This window comes from Anopheles arabiensis, chromosome 2 (genome assembly GCF_016920715.1).
Source record: "Anopheles arabiensis isolate DONGOLA chromosome 2, AaraD3, whole genome shotgun sequence".
Lineage (NCBI taxonomy): Eukaryota > Metazoa > Arthropoda > Insecta > Diptera > Culicidae > Anopheles > Anopheles arabiensis.
In genome coordinates this window covers 43181953-43205604 of record NC_053517.1, presented here as the reverse complement: position 1 = coordinate 43205604, position 23652 = coordinate 43181953, and the positions used below count along the sequence as shown (strand labels likewise).

At 43.8% G+C, this 23652-nt stretch overlaps 1 protein-coding gene across 4 annotated transcripts in view; it reads left to right on the top strand.

Annotated features, from left to right (window-relative positions):
• The window catches only part of LOC120898711, a 69645-nt gene that overhangs the window by 24359 nt on the left and 21634 nt on the right, over positions 1-23652 (top strand). For all 4 annotated transcript variants that reach the window (XM_040304917.1, XM_040304916.1, XM_040304918.1 and 1 more), the window contains exons 3-4: positions 21654-21810; positions 22967-23265. In XM_040304917.1, coding sequence (XP_040160851.1) covers positions 21740-21810; positions 22967-23265 — 370 coding nt within the window. In that variant the 5' untranslated portion in view covers positions 21654-21739. The remainder of the gene's footprint in view (positions 1-21653; positions 21811-22966; positions 23266-23652) is intronic.

Here is a 23652-nt window from a genome sequence, read left to right as displayed (position 1 = left end):
ATTATAGCATTACATGTTGTTGAATAATATGCAACTATGGAAAGAATTATTTTGTTAATAATTTGGATAATGGAACTTCAATATTTATCAAATCTGAATTATGGATATAGCCAAGAACCATAAAAATATTGTGTTTTGCTTCATTAATACACTCTATAAAGCTATTTTAAATCCAATAACAATAACGCTAGGGCAATGCCGCACCAAAATGCAACAAGCCTGGGGAAAAAATCTCGTGATTTGATCTCTTGACATTCATTTTCAGGGCACGTTGTCGCTATAGATCCTTCTATACCAATATCACCAACTTCCCGAAACCCACAGTAGAAGCATCGAAAATAAAAATGTACCGATTTTTCCGCTCCGTTCGATCTCGTCGTTTTCCGGTTTGCCTCTTACCCTTATACCTTTCGATCCGTGTTTGTGTCTGCACACTGAAGCAGCAGAAGCAGCACTTGGCGAAATTGGCTTCTCTCTTACCGATTGCACTCTGGATAGCTGATGTGTGCAAAAATGAACAAAATAAAAACACACACACTTTCTTACACACAGAAACAGAAACGAAGAAATGGACAATCCCCGATGCGTTCCATGAGCCGCAGCTTGCATTGCGCTGCGAGCTGAGTGACTGGTAGGACCGGAGCGTTGGCAGTGCTGCTTATCTGTCCATAAAATTAATAGCTCTATTAAGATAAAATAAATGGAAAATAATTACGGAAGAAAGTGAAAAATAAATTTTACTACAAATTGAGAAAACATACTGTTTTCGTTCGCGCTCGCTCGTTCGCGCCCGTTGTGTTGTGATGAGTAAAAAAACAACAACTCTAGGAACCGGGAGCCGGAAAGAACAGGAAAGTCCGGGCATAGGAAAGAGTGCACTGACATCATCACTCGATAAGTTTTACCATGCCATGCGGCCATGGCGAACAGGCTTACCAAGGGCTGCAGTTTTCTCCCGCGGTTCGTTCTTCGCCACGGTCTCACAACTGCACGATAAATGGCAGCCAAAAGCGGAGTGTACCTCTTCGGCCGAAGTGCTGCAGAGCACATCACGGCGATGCGACTCGCATCTCGGTGCAGCGAGGGCTTGAGGAAAATTTATTTCCTTCGATTTCTAACACTACGAGAGCCGTTTGGAAGGGACGAGACTAAAAAAACACATAGAGCTGACGAAATGCGGTTAGGATGTGCGGTGGACGACGGCAAACGGTGTGTGGATGAGATTAGTGGCCAAGATGAGCATAAATAAATAGGAGTTTGAGGACTGATTCGGTTTTGCCACAGTTCAGTAAACAAAGGGTGGTAATTCTACACGCTGGTGGTTAAAAATATATACGATTTGTCTCTAAGAACGTGAAATTTGCCTGTATCACTTCAGAAAAAACTCTAAGTTTCCTCACAATACTTTAAACCGATTTGGTATGCCTTATTTCATGGCACAGCACGAATACCTTGTACAACACACTTGTGCAACCATGCACACAACCTGATGCGCCGGTCGGCGTCAGGTTGATTTGATGTTTTATTCTTTGTACCCCACAAGAAATGCGCTCACAACATTGCCGTTCGAAAAGGCGATCCCCGCAATCTGAACGCGTTCCACAGGCGGAGTATGTAATTTATGGGTTTTCGTTCGTAAGCAATGCAGATCCGGCCCTGTACTGCTGCCATTATGCTCCGATGGGAGCAAAGAGCTGCATCTACCGGTCCATGGCAGAGTGTATGAGTGCAGAATGTGACCTGAGTTTATGTGGTACCACCGGACTGTCAATAACGGAATCAAAACGCTCGCTTTGGTACGCCAAGTCCCCCAGAAATGCGCTGGCAGGAGAATAAAATGCTAACAAAATATATAACCCCCATTCTCGCTCGAAGCAGTGCGATCCACTCATGCCAATAAAATCATAATTCAATCATTTGGTACGTACACGCTTATGCGACCTCCCTAGTGACATGCATCGTGGCCAGCGTGGTGCTCGTGCTTTTGCATTTGCATGCTGCACTGTCGCGCACCGTGTGACGGATGTAGGCCGGCTGTGCTGCCGGTGGAAAGCTCCGGAGGGTGGCAATCAGAAAGCATGTGAGGAAACTACTTCCTTCGGTTGTCCCAACCCCGGGGACAGTGCAAAAGTTTTAGCGCAACTTTCTAGGAGCATTTGCCAATCGCCTTAAGAAAGATCAATGAAGAATATCCAATGTTTGTTTGATGAAGGTACGCTGCCTGCTCTCGGCAGAGGCAAAGCATTTCGATACCGTAAGTAAATAAATAAATGAAGCAACAAGGGAGGAAGCAAGAGACAGAAAGCCGCAAAACAACAAACTAAAAAAAGCAAAAAAAAATCTCTAACATGCAAATAGTTCCACCCAGGAGAAAATGGAACCAGCGTGTGAGAGCGAGTTGAAGGGCAGGGAGAAAAATGATCGTTGATACACACGTACTTTCTATTTCCATTGGCAGTGATCTAAATAATTGTCACTGAATTAGTAATAATTAGCCACGACTTCGGTGCACGGGTCCGGTGGTCGAACATTATTTGCATACCACTGAATCATTTCATCGAAGGTGTCCGCTGATTGGTTCGATGTGTGGCGGCAGCATGCAATACCACCCGTCTGCCAGCCTTCTCGCGCCCTTTCCCCACCTCATACGGGTGTTTGTAATCAACCATCAACCAACGGGAGAATCGAACTCTTGTTCGCCGGGCCCATTTGCCGAAAGTGAAATCACATTCGCTGCGGGGCCCTGACAATCCATTCTGTGGCCTCTGTTGCATTTGTCTCCGGTGCGCTGACCACCCACACGCAATGTGGAGAGGGGGTGACTTATGAGTCGGGTTGCTTCGTTGCTTTGTCGTGTGTGTGTGTGCTTGCATGCGTGCCTAAGGAGTGGATGGATTGCAGAGTAAACACGCTATTTATTGTCGACCGCAATTGCGCACAAGGGGTGTGCAACGTTCCATTTATCAGGCGCTGGTTAAGTGAATGTGAATGCGCAGAGCGAGGCGCCAACCCGGGTCGACATGTGATGACGGCGACTACCTACTATTGGGATGATTAGGGGTAGGGTTGATAGAAGTGGTGCGTTCATAATTGCCACCCCGCGCTACAAATGCATCCCAATTGATTCACACCTATGGGGAAAGGAAACAGGGCTGTAATGTCACGAGGCAAATGTCTTGTTGCGCTTTGCTCGAGCGCGTAATTTGTTGACGATTTGTCACTTTTTGAAAATGGCTAAAATGGCCCGGATGCAAGGCTACGCAAGAGAGTTTCGGATGAGTATACTTACCCAAAAGCATCTGATTCTGTATTCCCAGGATTGTTCCAGTATGCGTATGCGTTCCAGTATGAAAAGTACAGTGATACATATTCATTCGTTTCCTGTTCCTGTTTCTCAAAATGTCCATTTTGGATTCTCTCATGGGTTATTATTTATTCTCAATCACAATGTGCAATCCATATGGTATTTAGAATCATGTTAGGCATTTCGATCAACCTGCCACCCCTAAAGATGCTAAAGCTTCCCTTAATCTCAACTCTTACTCTTCATAACAACGCGACAGTCCATATTTATCACATGTTACTTACAAGATACTTTACATCAACATCTACCATCATTTTATCGAGAATTTCCCTTTTTCCGTATGTTCATAATTAGTACAACTAAAGATCGGTTTACCTGTTTTTTGAAGTGCGTTTATAGTTATGGTACGACCATAAATTTGTTTTTTCGTAATAAAACGTGTAAATATATTTTAAAAAATTCAAAAAAAACATACGAAGATGTTATATAGTACGCTGCACAACTTATACATTCACTATTTTTATCTATCTCTTTCGGATTTTCCCCAAATCGCGACTGTCCATATAGTTGTGGCAGGCGCTGTACTAATGCATAAATGGCGTGAATAAAATGATAAAATCTGTAGATTTTTCAACAGCTGAACCTACTTGATAAATGTAGATTTCGTTATACGCGATATTCTACATTTGACAGTTCTTTGAACAAATTGTATTGACTTGACACATCAATTATAAAATACGAAATAATTTCACTTTTGGTTATATTTCAAAACCCTTTTTAAAAGGCTACACAAAAACTCTTTAAAATTTCACTAAAAACCTCGATATTTGATGTACACGAATATTAGAGATACACGATTGTTTCTAGTCTGCATCAATAGCATATATCGAGGAATACCTATATATTTATATTTATTTATGGCGTTGAAAAGTTTATTATTTAACGGATAAGAAGAATGCAAGAACATAGAGAATTAGTATACATATTCATTTGGAGGAAAAATAATTCATACTATTGTATCAAAGGATCAAAGTCCAATAATATCAAAGTCTGTACAAAAAAAGTTTTTCCAATTTTATTTAACTAGCGACAGCTCTCTTATTAACATTTTACCTAAATTATTAATGTGCGTTTATAAACGATCTTCTGCAAGAATATTTTAAAGTTAAAGTTAAAATCTTATAGAAGGATTTAGTCCTGTAGTTCGATAGTCAAAAGTGGTTCGATTCCTTTACTGACAGTTTTAAAAAGTCTTAAATATAATTATATATTATTAAATATATATAATATGTATATTAAATGTTTTTATTTTTTTAAATATTTTTCTATTCTTTATGTGCACACAAGAAATATAATTTGTTGTAGCAGCCAGAAACGATTTGTGTTCAATGAAGTCTTACTCGACCTTATTAGTTTAATTAAAGATTTAAGATTAGACAAGATCTTGTGTTTATGATTTCCATTTTTATGATGCATTATCCAAGGGCCGTGGAAAGAAAAGAATTTTGCAGCAAATTCATCCGCTATTAATTTAAACTGACTATTTCGTACCCACTTTTGTAGGGTCATAAACTTGTTAAATCATTTAAGTACTGCGCCACGTTTTTGTATGTACATTTTCAACGTGCCAAAGCTGGTAACGATCATAATATTTTGACCCAGCTCCAGACGATCGACACTGATGCTCCTATTTATGTGGCGGCTGCCTATGGTTTCGTGGCTTTCGCCTTTGCCGGGCGAAGCAGAGGCAGAAAACTTGCGGTTCCATTTTTCAGCACCCAATAAAGGAAGAAATTATTTAAACCTATCCAATTAACACAAACCAAACCACTGGGGGGCGACGTCTGTGAATCCTACAGCCGATTACCGTTCCCGGGGCACACCTTTCCGCCAGCCGTTAACGATAGGAAAGTGTGGCCACGCGTTCCAAAAGTGCGTCACCAACGCTCGATGTTTAACACTTAAATTTAACGCTCCTTACAGCTAACACCGCTTATCTTGTATCTCGGGACGGAACGAAACTGAAACCAAACACAAAGCAACAACAACAAGCCCGAAGAGGAAATACAAACTATACACATACACACACCGCACTCCATCAGCCAACCGGCCTAATCGTCTGATGCCCGGGGGAGAAATTTATTGACAGGACTGAATGCACCACCAAACTACATCTCAATTTAAGGCTACCCGAACTGCTCGTTCCAATCGGGGAAGTGTTGAAATTTTATTGCAACTCAAATCACCCCGATCGGGGTTGTTGCGTACGAGCGTGCGCCCGGTGCTGGATAGGAGAAAACGGAAGAGGACCACAAGCCGCGACCGGCCCTGATGGTAGCCAGCAGTAGAACCAAAAACAGGTGGAATTGAATTTAATGAGGGAAGCAAAATCGTATCAATTCCCCCGATCGATCGTTTTGTCGATCGGTGGGGTGTGCTGTTGTGTAGATCGTAGATTACGACTCAATCAGAGCCGCACTGATTGATTGATGGATCGATTGAGCTGGAGTGGATTGATTTGAAGATGCATCCAGTGGCAAGTGGGTACGGGTGGCATTACGCGGTAGCGTGGAATTGTGAAAAACTCAGGCTGTAGCTTTTGCAACCTGACTTGTCAGATCATTTAATAAATAAAGCAGCAGCAAAATTGAGCACTGCTAACTGCAAGTACCTGTCAAGCTGCGGGGCGTGCACAATGCACAAATACACGAGAAAATGCAAATTAATGAAGGTTTTTTTTAAGTCTAGTGTACTTTCTGAACAGTAACACACGTCATTACCTTGACTGTAAATTGTGCTTAGAATTAAAAAAAAATACCAATGAATATGCCCGTTGGGCTGTAATACGGTGCCAAATAAAATAAACATCAACCCAAACGATCTGCCCAGTCATGCATGAGTTGTGCAATTCTTTCTTCTGCCTCCATAGCGCAGAGTTCAAGTGAAGGAAATTGCAGTGCATGTGGAACTGTGGTAGCAGACATAAATAACCACAAGAATGGAGGCAATGTAAAGGCAAACACGATTAAGGGCTACGTAAGGTGTACGAGATTCTTCCAAGACAAATCGGACTTTACAACGCTGTAGGGGCCAGCGACATGGGAGTTTGAGGCTTTCGATGACTTTTGGGCACAATCAGGTGACAGGTGTGTTTACATAACGGTTGCTTCGTTGAACTGTTTATCATAAACAGTGTGTATGTTGACAAGCTTGATTTGATACATATTACAAGTATGTTCCTTACACCCTTTTCCAATCCAGCTTCCTTTACATAGTAGCAGCCCTAGCCACTTCAATCAGCTAAAACCACTTCCACTAAGCGGGATGGAAACTTGCGTCAATGCACTCTTTGTTGCATGCTGTGGTGCTTGTTGTCCTCTTCACTTCACATTTAATTGCTCTGCTGATGCTCCCAACCACCGGCAGGAATAAAGTAAACAACAAACGGCAGGAAAGGAAATAAAAAATAGTTACAATCGATCCTATCGTGAACTGGACAGCAATATTGGCCCAGCGTGTGACGATGGATTTAAACTCTCCCCGAAGAGGACGTGGAATGATGTTGGCGAGCTTGTACCGAGAATTCCGCGAAACGATCCCGCAACCCTTCTGTCCGCGGTCCAACCGAACGAGAAGGAGGCCTGAGAAACCCTGAAGAATACAGCACTGAGGCATTTCCAGTTCCTCTGTAGTAGATTAAATTTGCATTTTCGTTCGTTCGTTCGGTGGTGGCTGTGTTCCATTGTGACATACACAGACATACGGATTGTGGAAGCTGCCCTGTACCCTTTCGGACAGGTGATTCTTGATGCACAGTCACACAGGTGAAGCTGATCGAAATCGACTGGCACATCTTTCCCTTTGCTGCTACCAACAGCAGCATCAGCAAGGCACGGCACACAGTGTGTGGGAGCTGCTAACTGTGGAAAGTAAGATAGCGAGCAAGATGAAGCACGCGGGCTCCAACAAGCAGTACCATAATTGATTATGCCGATGTAACGCTTGTTTTTCACCTGCATATATGCACCCACGTGAGCGACCCTGCCTGGATGGTACTCCCGGATGCGAATGCCGTTAGCGAGTACGTTTCCGTTTGACTGAATGCGCTCGATTGAGTTATGTGTGGGTTTGTGGGATTCACCTGACTACCATCACCATCACCGCTTGCGTCCCGTTTGGCTTGTTACAATGGGACTCGAGGTATCCGTGGGATAGGGGAAGAGACGGAGATTCTAATAAATTATGATGATCCTTCTGAAAGGCAGTTCGACCCTTCCGGATCGTTACGGATGAGCATGGTTTTCCACCAGTGCACGCCGCACGAAACGGGGCCTCTTGAACACCTTCTATTTTCCATGCAGTTGATCGCGTTGATCCCATGTCTTTTCCGCCACCGACTCGCTAACGGTAACGGAGCGAGTCCTCTGCTGAGATGCACGGATTAATCCTTTTCTGCGTTAGGCAGCCCTATCGAAACCAGGGCTGCGCCGTGCGAACCAACGAGCGGCGTGTGTTTTATATCACTTCTGAAATCTCATCTTCCCCCGTCCCCGTGGCCAGTGTGAAACCGCTTCCTCAGCCGGCGGACGCGGGCTGACAAATCGATTGTGTTAATTTATTTTATTTTACTTTATTACAGGTTTCGCACTTTGGTCACGGGTAATCCTCCCATAAAACGGTTATGCATACACGCACTGCTCCTCGCAAGCGAATGTGCGCATCTCTGCTCGCGTTGTGCATGTTTCGAGCGCGTTCATGTTCACGCCGAACTCAGACCGAAGGGCGCGTTATTGTGCGCATCCGATGCCTGCTTACGGACGATCGTGATTGCGATCGCGGGAAAGAAAAGCAGCAACGGGGACGTCCTTCGCGCGCTCGCGCCTTTCTCTTCTGCGCATTGGTAGGGGCGAGAGTGTGCGCGAGAGGATTTAGTGTAAACATCCCATAAACCTATTAGTTGCCGGCGACGCCTTCCGAAATCTGTACAAAAATGCAACAAACGTGAGTAGGGAAGGGCAAACCGGCAAACCGCGACCTTCGAGGGCCAGCGACTTCGGTATCGGTTTATCGCGATCTCCAGTGCCGGGTGTGCGGTGGAGTATCGATGTGTTTGCGTGCGTTAAAAATGTGCCGTCCCGTTTTGGTTGGGTTGCGGCAGGGTGGTCACAATGGAAGAGCTGTGGATGTGTTGTTGCTTTCCTTCGGTCGTGGGAGCCGAGCGTTCCACAGGGAAATCTAACAGACGCGTTCGTCTGCGTAGCCATATCTGTGCTGTGATTTTGCGTGCGGGAACGAGGGAACAATTTGCCCTCCTGCTTTGCGCCAAAGCTTGGCTTATTTTTAGTTGATAAATGTGGTCGATATTTCACAAAGGTTGTTAAAACTAGCTTGTAGGTTGCCGAAAACAAGGCTCGATAGAGAGTAGATTTGGCTGTTTCCGTGAATGATTTTGTCAATTATTAATTCGTATTGAATGACTTTTGACAACACGCTTAAGTTTGAAACATTAATACACTTTTAAGAAAAAGTCCTTCATACTCACAACACAAATATCTCGTGCTGATGTTTATTTCTCAAAAAATGTAATAAAAAATTGTGTGCATGTCTTCCCTTTTTGCTTTTGCTTTCACTTTGCCTTGAATACGAATCGCATGAAACCGGAGTTGCCCATGATGATCATTAACAGAACAATCCGATACAAAAACCAATACGGCCATTATATCAGAATGAAAAGAGAGAGAAAAAAATCCAAAACGGAACAATTGTATGCAACCGAATAAAAAGCTTCAGCTCAACCAAAGTGAAAGAAAAGGTAGACCTCCAAAAAGTGCATGAAGTATCAGCGACTACATAAAATGTAAAGCAACCGGCGAATATGCCCCAAAAAACAAGAACATCGAGGGAGAAAACAGCGCCCATGTGCCATTGCCCGCCCGTACGTCTTCGAGGAAAAAAAAGTGCAAAGTAAGACATTTTGGGGTGCGCGATAATTTATGTCCTTGCCCAAACCACCCGGTGGGGTAAGGAACACGGGGTGATATGTACAGAAAGCAAGGGCTTAAAATGGGCCTCCGTATCTGGTTGCTTGGTTTTGGTTGGGTTTGTTTTTGTTTCTGGCCGTGTGCCATCTTACCGCCCGCTTGCCGTTCAATATACATCAACGGCACATTCAGCCGGCGGTTTGGCTCGTCGGTTAATGTAATCACGCTGTTGTTTGGCTGTAGAGCTATCTTTCTCTATGTTTCTGTTCTCACTCTCTTTCTATCGTCTTCGGAGCCAGCAACGAGCGGCATTTCCCTCCATTTTGGCACTGCTGGTTTTGGTGCAAGTTTGTGTTTCGGTGAAATATTGCGCCCAATTGCAATGCTGCATTTGACACGGCATACAGTGCGGGCCAGAGGCAAAGGGGGTCGCTCCAGTATTGATGATGTCGGTTGTTTGGATGCAATGTAGTGCGGTGTAATGAGAGGTACATCCCCGCCAGGCTGCCTTGTCCGACAATGGTGGTAAAAAGATGAAATTTACTCATTTTCTTGTTTGACCACGGACGCACCTCTTGCCACTGCTCTTGCCGGCCCAACATGCGCCAACGAAACGAACGTCTTTGAGAGAGCAGGGAGATGAATATGAATCTTAAACGAAATACATAATTTTGGCTATCCACGGGTGGTGCCTGTTTGCTCGGATCGTTCCCAACCAACGACTCGAGGCTCGTAAAGTGTCCCCGTGTTGCAGAAATGCATACTGTCCTGTTCTCTGTCACCTCTGGCGGCGGACACCGATCGGAACGGTTCGGGGCGGGATGGCTGTGTGATTGCCTTGCGCAGCCAATACTGGCCACGGTGCGTATTAATTGTTATAAATGCATAAAGTATGTGCATCGTATCCTGTTCCTGTCCCGTACATGGCGATATTCCTTCCCGCTCATAATTTACCCCGGTACCGATCCGTTCCGAATCGAGTGCAGCTCGCGTAGAACCATCGGTTCGCTGCAGTTTCTTTTCTGCTTGGTTGTGGTCTTGCCATCTCGATTCACCCTTTTCCCCGGAATACCGGCCGCCCGTTAGCGCGATCTTTCGGACGCGGCAGATTGCCGGTGTCGCAACCGCTGACAGCAAAAATGCTATCGAAGTTTATGTTTATGTTTTATGCTTGTTTGATTACGGCTTGCAACGCTAAATGGGTACGCGCTACATATGCTAATTTAATAACAGTGTGCCCGGAATGGTACTGTCGATGGGCTCGGCGTGTGGCCACCGGATGTTGGGTTCCCGCAAATGAAGCAATGGAAATACGATGCGGTTCCTCGTGCTGAAAGGAGAGCATAATGTTGGGCGATATTTTTTTCACAGTGATTTTTGTGCTGTTGCAGGGGCAATGGTATGATTGCGCTTTGATGCTATTTTACAGATAAAGAGAACTTGTTTATAACATTTAAGATGAATCAAGGTGCCATTGAAGGTGGAACAGAACATACTGTAAAATATGTAAAATATGTGAATCGTAAACATAAAAATGTTACTAAATTTCATTCAATAAGCAACATCTGCACTGATAAAAGCTCTCATTTATTCCCTAAAAATGTGCAAGAGATGAAGTAAACCTATTAAGAGCTCAGTGAAACTCAAAACGCATCGACACTCAATGGCAGCGATTGTGGGCCAAATTACGCCTCTGATGTCTTTCGCGACCCTTCAAACCCCAGTTATCGGCGTCTGCTGTACCTGGGAGAGCTTTTTTGCTTTAATGGCACACTGGGAGGTATGAAAATAATGCGCCAAGGGAAATTGGTCTAGTTCGATGCCACAGTAGCACAGATGAATTGGCAAAATGAGCCGCTTTGAAGGGGCATCGTGTCGAGTGATGATAATTCAGTCCACCGCGTGTACTTGGCCGCCGCCGCCGCCGCCGGTACGGGTAACGCGAGTCGCTGGGTGGCATTTTTCAAGCATTTATTTGCTCGCTTTTTTATCTCTCTCTTCCACATTGTGCGATTTTGGTGCGCCCGCCAGATTGGTCGTAAAGTCGGGCACCGAATTCATTGGGACCCGAACCTTTTTCCACTGGCAGCTTTACAGATACAGAAGCAAGCACAACGGCAACAAAAAAAAAAACACGGAAAAAAGTGCCGGAGCCATACGATCGTGGAATGGAGACCTGAATCTGATCATTTAACGGCTTCTGGCTTCTGGCCTTTTGCACGCATTCTGTCTGCGCGCGAATCGAGAGGCGTTTGCGCGAATGAAACGCATTGTTAGCCAAATTTGTGGCCCAACATACACGGTTCCGGGGTGAGGCTGTGGTAGGGGCGAATCCAGGCGACCGCCACTTCCTAAGATACTGCCAACCGCGTACAGGGAGGAAGTTGAGGGCTTTTGGCGGGCTGCTTGCCTACCGTTGAATTGACTTCACTTTTGTCGTAAATATGCTGTATGCTACCGTGGGGGCAGGCGAGCAGGAATCAAGGGTACGATTCATTTTTCGGTTTTATTTATGTACCATGTTTTTCGATTTTTATCGGTGTTAAGGCAATGTTGGCGGGTAAATGGAATGATTTATTATTTCCTTATGTGTTTGTGTGTATGTGTGTGTGTGTGTGTGTGTGTGTGTCTCTTGGCCTGTGGCGCGGTAGAAGCTTTTCAAAACGGGGCCAGCTTCGTGAATCAATCCGAGTGCTGGGGGAGAGTTTTGTAATGGTGTGCGACCGTTTTGTGTTGGAAGCTGTTGCTCACAATCGTTCCAGTAGTTCGCCGATAGTGGCTGCCATGGGGAGCAGAAAGCACGAATGAGATTAAGTGATCAGTTTCCGATGCCGTTGAAAGGTTGAGCTATATTTTAAGCGTCACCTTTGAGTGCAAAGCATTGTGTCGGAGATTCGAAAAGACAAGAACGGGAAATTATAGTTCTTAATGGCGAGGCCAATAGCTAAGTGTTTGTTTTTATCAGCAAGTTTGAAAGAAAAAATTGTCCATAAATGTGTTCCTCGAGTCTGAAATAACGGTTAGAAACATTTAAGCCGCCATTTGGACATATTTTTTACCATTTCTCGATGACTTATTTCTCGATCGCACACATCAAGTCCCCGTATAGTTTCGGTGGCACAAAAAAAGAACCCTAATAGATCGTTACGAATAAAAAGCCGCAATAAAACTAGCTATCTGTTTCACAAAGCGTTTACCTGCGCGCATCGCTTCAAACATTTTCGCCTTTGAAGTTTTTATTCATCAGCCGTGCAAAGATAGTTGTTCGTCGATCGGCAAATCTAACCAATATATGATGGCGAACCTTTTTCATCCTGCTGCTGCTGCTGCTGCTGTTGATCTTCACCCAAGGCGATTCTGCTTCGTTTGATCAGGCACCGACGTTTATGACTTTTGATCGAATCCATCACCCGGTTCGGTTTAATAGCTCAATATGATGCTGATTGAAGGCGATCAATCATGATTCCGATGCCTCTAAAGCGTAGGCGTAGGCGAGCGCAAAACAAAATAAAAGTAAAAATTAAACCATTTTAACCGGATCCCTATCGGTTGACCCATTTCGTTGGTGGTCGGGAATGTTTGCTTCTTTGAGCTTTGATTACGATGAACTCCTAAAACTGACCGCGAATGGGGGGATTGGCAACGAATCTGAAAAAAACGAACAACATCATCTACAGGATGTTGTTTGAACTAGTGTCGCTGCGGGTAGGGGATGTCATTAAATCATTTGTGTGATAGGTGTGGTATGATTTGATACAATTTTACGAGCATTTTCCTGTTCTAGACAATCCTTCAGGGAAGTAAGCAAAGTGCATTGAACTTCGCCTCTTTCTGTATAGATTCTTTGCTTCTCTTACTTACTCTTTTCTAAAACCACCAATGCTGCGATAAGACGAACAGCTACTTGGCTGTTGGCTTGTTGGCTACGAACAGTCCAGAGCTCTTTGTTTGCAGCCAAGGCTTGATTTGAACTCAGGAACGCTGTGTTGTCATCGTATCCGTGAGTTTAACTATTCTGCGACGGAACCGGTACAACCCTGGTCCCCTCTTTTTAACCGGGCATAAATAACTCTTTTTGACCCCGGTGATCCACCCCACCCACCGGTCAAGGGCAAATGAAAAGGGCACCTACTGGAGCAAAAACATCTTTATTACGGTTGTTCCGAGGCGAAATAGATGTTTTCGACGTGGCCAGTCCCGTTCGTTGCGGACCGGGCTCGGATTTTTAACTTCATTACCCGCCAGCGGAAAACCAATCAAACGCACGGAGGCGATATCAGGTGGTAGATAAGGTGGAAGTGGAAAGTGGAAGCAATGGGGGAAAATTTGCGCTGAATTTTGTGAAGCAGCCGGAAGAGGTCAGTTATGTTAAATAAAAATCAACAAACACACCTAACCGCGGCTAATCAAAACAGTGACGGGACCGATGGACATGTTGATCATGTGGCTGTGAGTAGTGAAATCGTAAGCACAATTTATTTGTGCGCGTAAGTGGCCGTAAGTGAAGCTCCACGCAATGCGCCTAGCGTGGTGGTATGTACCACACGAACCGCGAACGAGCATAGGTGATGAGCGAGGGTGATTTTAATACACATGCTTGTAAAGCCATGCCGCCCATGGTTATTCAACAAAATAGAGAGCTTTTTTTTGCTGCTCGTGTGCAAAAACAGTCAACGGATCGCGCAGGTGAAAAGAAACAGTTCAAAAATTAATATCCCTCCATATAGATGTTCGACATAACTCATTTGGAAAATTTTTAACGACTTCACCGGCTTCGGGTCGGCCGGATCGGTTATTACTTTGTTACCGCCCCTCCCTAATCTGCCCGCTTTCCTGCTGCTGAGGAGCCCTGCGTTTCCTTCGCGGGTTGCTTCTTTTTATTGCTCCTAAACGGACTAGACAAACTGGTTGAGGATGAATGGGGTGTCTCCCCCCGGTTCCTTCCACCGGGGGCACAAACGGCGCAATGTTTAGAGAGGAAAGAGAAGAGAAACAGCAAGCAGATGACGAGCGTGTGAACAAGACACGACGCGAACGATAAAGCTGTTGCTAAAAGACAGCCAGAGCCTGTTAGACGATCGAACGAAAATATGGGATGTGAAAAAAAAAACAGTCGAACGCGCCAAAGCTCGGTAAAAAGCTTTTCCGGTTTAGCGAATCACGCTCTTGACGGATCGGCTTCGACCGTGATTTGGTTCGAAAGGTTTTGCACGCCTGGGCTAGTTTTAGTAATTTATTGGTGCATAACAGAGGGCAGCAACGATGGCAGCAAAAAAAAAATCGACTGTTTATGTTGTGCTGGAGTGTTCGTTTGCGGGCATGGATGCTACGCGGCGCAAAACATCCCGAGAGTTAAGTTTAAAAGCCCAGCTCGCCCCTGAAGGCTCGTGCCCGGTGAAATGATGGTTCGAATTGATTTTATATCGATTTCGTGTGTGCCATTTTTTGTTTTGTGGGGTGAGTTTTTCTTTTCCTTTGGGTGTGGACCTATGCAAAACAAAGCGGTGCAGCATCACACTGTTGAATCGTATGATTGATGTGTACAACTTATTACTCAATACTTCGCCACAATGATGCATGTAATACAGTTTTTATGTAATAAAACTGGTCTAGTTATAGATAAAATTGAGAAACATATAGATAGAGGAAGAAGAAACTAAGCATATTATTTTGTATTGTGTCAAAGATATTTCATTTAGTCTATTGTATAACAATATGAGAGCTGATGCATTATGAAAATGCAGAAATGTTTTTGATATGTTTCAAATTTGTGGTAGGAGTAAAGTAAATATTAAAGAAATTAAAAGCTATGTCGCATATTCGATGAACAAATAAATAATTCTCGTATCTTCTTCTTCTTCTACTTGTTCATCCATTTGAGAATAATCAGATAAGGTTTCCTTTTTTGGAGAGAACAATCTTTTCGTAATTTGTGTTCATGGCGAACATTGGCATATTGTGCATATGGTTTGATCGATCTTCTTCTTTGGCACAACAACCGTTGTCGGTCAAGGCCTGCCTAGTTTGCTTGGCTTTCAGTGACTTATTTATTATCATAGCAGGATAGTCAGTCCTACATATGGGGGCACGGACCATTCGGGGCTTGAACCCATGACGTTTGATCGATGTTTGGGCCTAATTTCGGGTGAGAATGAATGTGTTTTATGAATCATTTCCCATTACTCATCAATTTCCTGACCACCATGATCGAAAGAAGGTAACATGGTCTTCGTTATGGTCTGATCAAAGAACAGCACGCTTGTATATTGGTTTGAGACATATTTACTCAATCGATATTTACTTAAGCAATAATTATCACAATACTTGACGTGCTTCCTACCTAGGCGCCACTTGACATTTTATTAGTTGAATAGAAGTGGTTGTTTGGTATTGGCATCACCCTTAAAAACATTATTTGCTTGCAGTGAAGTAGTTCCGTGCATTGTACGTGATAGTTCTTCTTCCTCTTTTGGCTCAACAACCGTTGTCGGTCAAGGCCTGCCTGTACCACTTGTCGTGTTGGCTTTCAGTGACTTTTGGATAACCTCCCATAGCAGGATAGTCAGTTCTACGTATGGCGTATTTGGGGCTTGAACCCATGACGGGCATGTTGTTAAGTCGTACGAGTTGTAATGTAATGTCTGTGCGTGATAGTAATTGATTAAAAAATAGATGTGATACTTAAACAAGTAAAGAAAGGATAATAGCTAACTCAAAACCAAAGTTATTGTATAATTGCAAATTGGGGCGTTTAATTCATCCCATCTATCTAGTGCGCTCGGTTACTGCCGAGCTTAATAGCCTCATTTTTCCACACCAGCTCATTAATGCTCATTAGAGCTTTTCTCACGTCGACATGAGCAATTTCTTCTAAATCGTGACCAACCCGTCCCTTCCCGACCGGCTCGAGAAGACCAGCGCTTTGTTCTGTTAATGAACAGCCAAAGAATCGCATAGTTGGTAGCGTATTCTTATCACCCAGGTCCTATCGAACGCCCTCGCAGCACGAGTGAACGCCGTTTAAAGGTACCATTTGCTTCGGAAGGAAATAAAGCACGAAACCTATCCGTCAGCAAACATTGCAGGCTCGAAAGGGCGAAGCATTGTACCCACCGTCGTAGGCAGAAAAATCCCGTTTAAAGCAGTTTACATACGAGCCCTTCGAAGTACATCCGTCACCGCCGTACCAGTGCACGAAATGGAAATGGAAATGCTCTCCAAATGCCATTTACCTTGCCAAGCGCGCGTGTGTAACCCGATCTGCCATGACGTTCCGTACCACTGCGTCGGATCTTGATTTTCCTCCCGTCCGCGGCTGTAAGAATGTTTACCTTCAGGGTGAGATAGTTTGTGGTGTAATTGTCAAAATTCCTATGCGTTGTTGGGGATCGGTAACACAACACACATACATTCACCCGGAGAGACAAAACATTGAACAAGCGCAGCTGTCGTGGTCTTGTCGTTAGGAAGGATACATTTTGTAACAGCGGGCGGCAATGTGTAATGCCGTGGAGAATATGTTATATTGGGTGGAATCTTGTCAGCTATATGAGGATGTGGAGGGAAGAAGTAATTTTTATAACTGTGATGAAATCGCACGAACCTACTAAGGTGGATGCGTTTACTGCGAGCTCATAAACAAAGTTGCATCGTCGGTACGGAATTTTGATGTGGTGACTCGAGTTGATGCCGGGGTTGTTAGGGAAAGGGACGTTGGGATTTGAGGCAGAAGCAGTCGTTTGTACGAACAGTGACCGCCCCGGGTTAGGATTACAATGATGAGTGCCGGTGAATGGTGGGTGTGCACCGGAGTAAACTAATTGAAGTGCAACGATTGCGCTGACAGATTCGTGTCAGATGTTCCGTCCGAGCGTTGGTCCGTGCTGGGAGGGTTGTATGGGTCTGCCTGGGCAAACAAAGTGCGCCAGTTTACACGCATGTGCCATTCTGTTTTTTTTGAATTATTGTGCACGTTGCCATCATTTTGTGGAATAAGTAAATCAATTGGGGTTTTGAATTTTGCATTTTGTAATTTAATCTTATTTTGAAATTACATTTTGATCATTGGTTGATGAAATATTGGGTGATGTTAAAGACGTTTCTATGTCTAAATAATGGCTAAATAATGCAATATATTGTGTAATTATTGTAATAAATTCTTTCAAAAACGATAAGAGAATTCTAATAAGTGAATTTTAGCGCTTTATCAATAACTATTACACTGAATAACTATCCAAAGATCATTGTGAATTCCACGGGCAATATAAAATTTCGCTTTTATCATAACCATTTTGAACATATGTCTACTCTTTATTGATTAACTTGATTTACAAATTATAAGACTTAAACATTCTTAAAAAAAATCCTTATCGGCTACTTTACGTATATGATTCTAAGGAAGGTGTTTTAAGGATTTACAAAACTAAGACTTATATCAAATGTTAGTTCCTAAATAAAATACCAAAACCGTTGTATCATCATGAGTAGTTTTATTGACTATCATTTTAATGTGCTCGTTGAACATTAACGTTTTCATTGCCCAAAATTTCACTATCCCACACATACACACAACAAATAAACTCAATCTCTCCAAACTGTGCACCCAGGTTTATCAGGTTTATTTTTTCTTCGTGAGATGCATTTTTTTGCCAACTTTTATAACCCCTTCGTCTCGTTCCTCCGCGTGGTTACGTGGGAAGTACCAGCGATCGGAGTGAAGGAAACAAACAAAACAGGGAGAAAAAAAATCGCAATAACAAAAGGTTCGTGCCAGCATAAAACAACTTACGAACAACTTGTAAACGCTCGGCTCGAACAAATCCGTTCCTTTTGCGCTCGCGCCCCTCGTACGCAGTGGTGTGGGTCCCGCGGCGTACGGGAGGAGTAAAAGATGAAGGTACAATAACAACAACACCAAACAACCACAACAACGGCGACTACCACCTCACAACGGCAACGGTAAACAAAAAGGCAGCCTGCCTGCCTGACGACTCGTTGGCGGCGACCACGGTGTGTGGTGGCAGCTCTAGTGACGGTTCAACATGAAAGCTTAGAGGTGGTCAAACCTATGCTCCGCCGATCCGTTGCATTGATGCACAGCAAAACATTGGGCAGCCGGCGGTGAGGTTTCGCAAGCGGATGGCAACCGCCCGCAGCCCGCGCAAGTTTCCCATTATTTATGTGCGCGAAAGTGGCGTCTAGGGCACGCTAAGGTGATTTATAGTTTATGGGCAAGAGATTGATTAATTTTATCGGCGATTTAGTGCCAAATGTTCACTACATTGTTACTTAAGCGTTACGCAACAGGCGTCCCGTATTGCATGAGCTCATACGATCGGATGAGTGGGATCGAAGCATTCGAACCTGCCAGCCGAAAAAGTTTTGCGATGAGATCGCAGCCATCACGATACTCCGGTAGCTGGTCGGCTGTTTTGGTGTGTGAGGTGACGATCGGATGTTACCAGGCCAACGCCTGGAGGCGGTGGTCATAACACTGTTACTGTAAAAAAAAGAGCGTATCTAAATGTCTCAATCATCGGAAGCATTGTTGAGAGTAATGAGAATGCTTTCTGTGAGTAGTTTCAATTAGTTTTGCGTTTTAAGCTGTTTGATGAAGATGGAGACTAACATTGCGCCTGGTAGAAGGTACAGAGTTTCTAACTTGATATTCAGCTGACACATGTTCATGATGCTTTCAGGCATGAGGTTGTAGTGTGCGATGAAGATGATCGCACTAAGCTGCTCTACATGTATCTGATGGATATGAGTAAACGATCCAAAAAGTATACTCACAATCGTAGTGATGTACATGTGTGTTCGTCAAACGTATCATGCAGTCATATGAAGAAAAGAGTTGATCTCTTGAGAAAATTATTTTAAAAGAGCGTCATTCGAAAACTGATTGTTTGACCACGACATACAAAAATCTGTCACTTTACTGGAAAATGTAGACACATAGCCCTTTGTTCAATCTTATTTTCTTACACTGCTTTCCGGCTCAGTTTTCAATGTAAACAGCATTATTAAAAACTTGCAAACTTGAATGATGTCGTTCACATTACAAACTTAGCTGGAAAACTGTGTAAGATGTTGCCGCATGCCTTGGTTTGTTATGATATTTTATTACATTATGTGGCTCATTAAGTTCATTCCACTTTTTTTAGTTTAGGTGGCATAATGAGTTGACCGTGCGGAAACAAAGAAATTTCAGAGCTATATTTAATTATCAAGAAATATCTCAACCTTTCGGATGTTAAACTTCGATAACTGTGTTAACATCATTGCACATTCCATGAAGCGGGCAACAGTGGTTTCATGAAATAACTCATCTCCTGTACAAAACGATTACCAACGACCAATGGTAAACACACGTTCCACCTCGTCACAGCAAAAGCAGAATAAAATATGATTGAAACCGCAACCAGAATGGGACATTAAGCAGTGTACTTCATTTGAGAAGAAAGCGCAACTGATTGGAAATGGTGGCCGTTAATGGTTCATTTGATCGCTCGCGTCCGTGCAGCCTGGGATCCGGTAAAAATACGATCAAGTGGTATCGCGAAAGAAGGCTTTAAACAGTCCAAAAGCGAAACAGAAAAAAACTGCATACCTAACAGAGTCCGTGATTCACCTGGCAAATGACGGCTAGATCAGCTCGGGCGCATTTTCCATTTTCCCCCGATCCACCACTTCTGAAATAGAAGAGTTGTTGGGGATGGGGGTGAGGCGTGGGCAGTACTCGGCATCCCGGAGGGGATTGTGGATGAAGGTGCGCAAGCAATGCCTCCACCATAATGAACCGATTATTTCCGACAACATCGCCGTGGTCGCGTCGTTACTCTCGGCAGGTCATTTTTATTGAGCAGTCAACACCATTCCATCATCGTAGCAGGGGCGCTTAGTGGGGCCATTAATTTCAATTAAATCAAACATTCAATATTTGTCGAATGCCGATGGTGAGAGGAGAAGTGTGTAGGTAGTGCAGGAGGTGGAGGGGTAATTTTTTGTGCGATCTTTTCAGTGAGCGAGCGATCGAGCCTCGGTCCTTTCCGCTACTCGTTCGCCGGAAAGTATTTCTTTCTGCGCATGTTGAACACACAGCGCAGCACGTGGAGTGCGGGTGTGTACACGCACAGCACACACATATATAAACACACACACAGAGAGGTACATGCGCACCCGCAACCGATGATCTGTTGATGACGGGGTGCGCAATAGGAAGGAGGCAATAATTCATAAAATTTGCATCCCATATTATGCATGTGCGCACCGTGTGATTATCAACATGACAGGCGGACATCTTTTTACCACCGGCCGGAATAGTGAGTGAAGCCGGTAACGCAAGGCACGATCGACGTATGGAAATATGGACAAGGTGCTGCAGTAAGTGGAGCATTTCTTTCACTTACAGGCGGGCGAAATGTGCACAGCTTTGCCGACACACCCAGTGCGCGCCGGTGGAGAAAGGGAGCGCTGGGGCTGAGTGGCTGAGATGAAATTAATAATTGTAGTGAGTGCTTCTGAACCTGTAGGACCAACCGGCAAACGCTGTGGCTGGGTCAGATGGCGTAAATCCGAATCCGGGGCCGGTTTGCAGCGTGTGTTAGCGTACAGCCCGGGTGGAGGATATTGACCAGCGTTCGGTCATCGTTTGGATGCGGTTCGGTGGCTGCTGACGGATTCAGGTTTCTCGCCCGTAGGAGTCGTTTCCACTGCCGCCACGAGAAACAGTCAGTGTTGGTGACGCAGTTTCGTGGCACGATCGGGGAAAGGGGGCATACGTGGTGTTAAAATTCTGCCAGAAGGGTTTGAAATTTGATGAAGAATTGTGATGATCCGTTGGATTTTGTTTGTTGCCGTTGTTTCATTTGTCTAGTCCAATGTTAGGACTTATTTAATGGGCGTAAATTCGTTTGGCGATCGGTTTTTGGTTCGTTTGTTAAAATGAAAACAACACGAATGACAATTGTTGAAAGCTTTGTTAGAGGTTCACTCGGTATGGAGCTTTGTGCTGATTGTGCAAGAGCTTCATTAATTAAAAATGCTTTGACTGTATGACACAACACACTTACTGGTTTTACTGCTCTTTGGTGAATATTGAAAGCTTGTATTAGGTGTACATAAATTCGAATTATGGTCTCAAAAATTGAACTACACCGACTGTTTTCTAATTGAAAATATAGTTTATATATTCTACAGATCCACAAATAACTTCTGCATTACATTTCCACGACTTTTGCAAAAGTAATTAACATATTTTATAACCATCTGACACAATAATTGCATTCAACCTACGGAAATGCAATAAATTCAACAATCCCGCTAACCGGTGCGACTGTTTTTGTTCTGTTCTTTTCTTCCATCTGCAGACTGAAGAACTGAAGAAGCATTCAGAATTTGAAACCGCCCCGCAGCTCCAGACCGTAATGACACAAAATGCAACATCGCCTAAAATATGACCAGCCAACCGCAACCAGACAAATTGGGAAGGAACATGAAAGCGCTTCCATCGACTATGTGGAACAGGTGAGTGTGTTGTTGATCGATAGGAGCGTCGTTGGCGTTTTCTTTCAAGTGTTCATGGCTATCGAATGGCAAAGAAACTTTTGTAGTCATATAGGTAGTAGAATGGAAAATGTTTACGATTTAATGACAATTATCATGATTAAATAGAGTTTTTCTTGTTGTTCCATCCATAACTAACGCAATTGTTGTGGGAAGTGACACCATGGTTTAACTGTAGATGTGGCGCTTTCTCTCTTAAAAATCTTTATTTTCCTTATACTAAGCAATGTAAGCCTTATATAAGCAATTACTACATTAACTACATGTTGTGTTGCAATAGAAAATATTAAAGTGTAGATAATGTAAAATAATCACAATACTAAGGGGTTTCAAGTGATTTTGCAATGTGGGCTGCATATTTTGTCCCTCACGAAACTTTAGACACCTAGTAGGTATTTGGACTGGTTTTATGTAAATTTTTACCCGTCCAAGTTTGCTACATTATTGTACACATTTTTTCACATTTCATGTACAAAAATGGTAAAGGTCGCTTTAGACCTTGCGTGAAAGTGAACGTGAAATTTTGATTTTTGTTATATTTCATTGAATATTTATCAGAATATGGCTTATCGTACATCAAAAAACCTGTTTTGTTCACGGTGAAAAAATAATGGTCAGCGGGGAATCACAAGGAAATGTATTTATTCAAATATTTTAATATGTTTTACAGACTAAATAGTTGGGAAATTGAATATTCTTTCCTTTGTGTTTCCTTTGTGATAAGCAATATTCTGGTAAAACATAATGAAATATAGCAGAAAAAACTCAAAATTTCATGTTCAATAATACTGGAGCTCTAACGCAGCCTTAAAGGGAGAATTTTAAACTAAACAATAATGTGTTGTTTGACACACGACTCGTTTTATGCACTAAATAATTAGTTTTTGAAAATTCACATTAGCTTCACAAGTAAGTTTCATGAACGACAAAATACGCAGCATACATTGCGAAATGTCTTGAAAAACTCCGCATAATGCCAACATGCGGTGCAAAGTGTACTCGAATAGACGAACAGCTCGAATACTGATCAAGCTGCAATGCGTATTGCATACTTTGCGGAGTAATTACATGCATTAGGCTGCGTACTTTCATGCTTCCCATTCTCTCTCCCAAACAGAGCGATACCGGAAAATGACTACATCCAGCTCGGCACGCTACGCTATGGTGTTCGCCTATCCAATGCCGGACTGCTGGACGGTGGAAAGCCGAGCCCGATGGCCGAATTTCCCGACGCGAACCCCCGCACGTCCGTCACCTCGTACGAGAACACGAACGGTGACAACAGCGTAGCCGGAACGAGCAGCATCAGCAGCAATGGAGACAAACCGAACTGCTGCTGCATCGGTTCGGGCGGCGTGGAAATGCCTTGGACTACTAGCTACACCCGTACCAAATTGCCAGTTCCTAGTAGCATAGGTGAGTAAGATGGGCCTCCCAGAAGGCACGCGAGGGTGCGTTTGGGATTTTTGGCGGGATCGTATCGAGGTCAAACGATTTAAAGAGGATGCTTTTATGCCGCCAACGCCATCGGGGACGACGCCAATCATCAACGATGCGCCCGTTAACGGTGTGAACCGTTTGGCTTCCATTTGCCGGTCTACACATGGAAAATCCGTATCACAGTGGATGGAAGAAAAACTAAAATTAAATTTTACGATCTAAACGTCGACCCTACCCCACTGACCGCGCGTCGAAACGATGCCGCTCCGCCCATCGCTCCGATTCGGTTTCTATTTATTTTTTTCCGTTCGCTTTCCATCGCTGGCATGTTTATCTTCTTCGATCACGGGCGGAAAGCGAGCT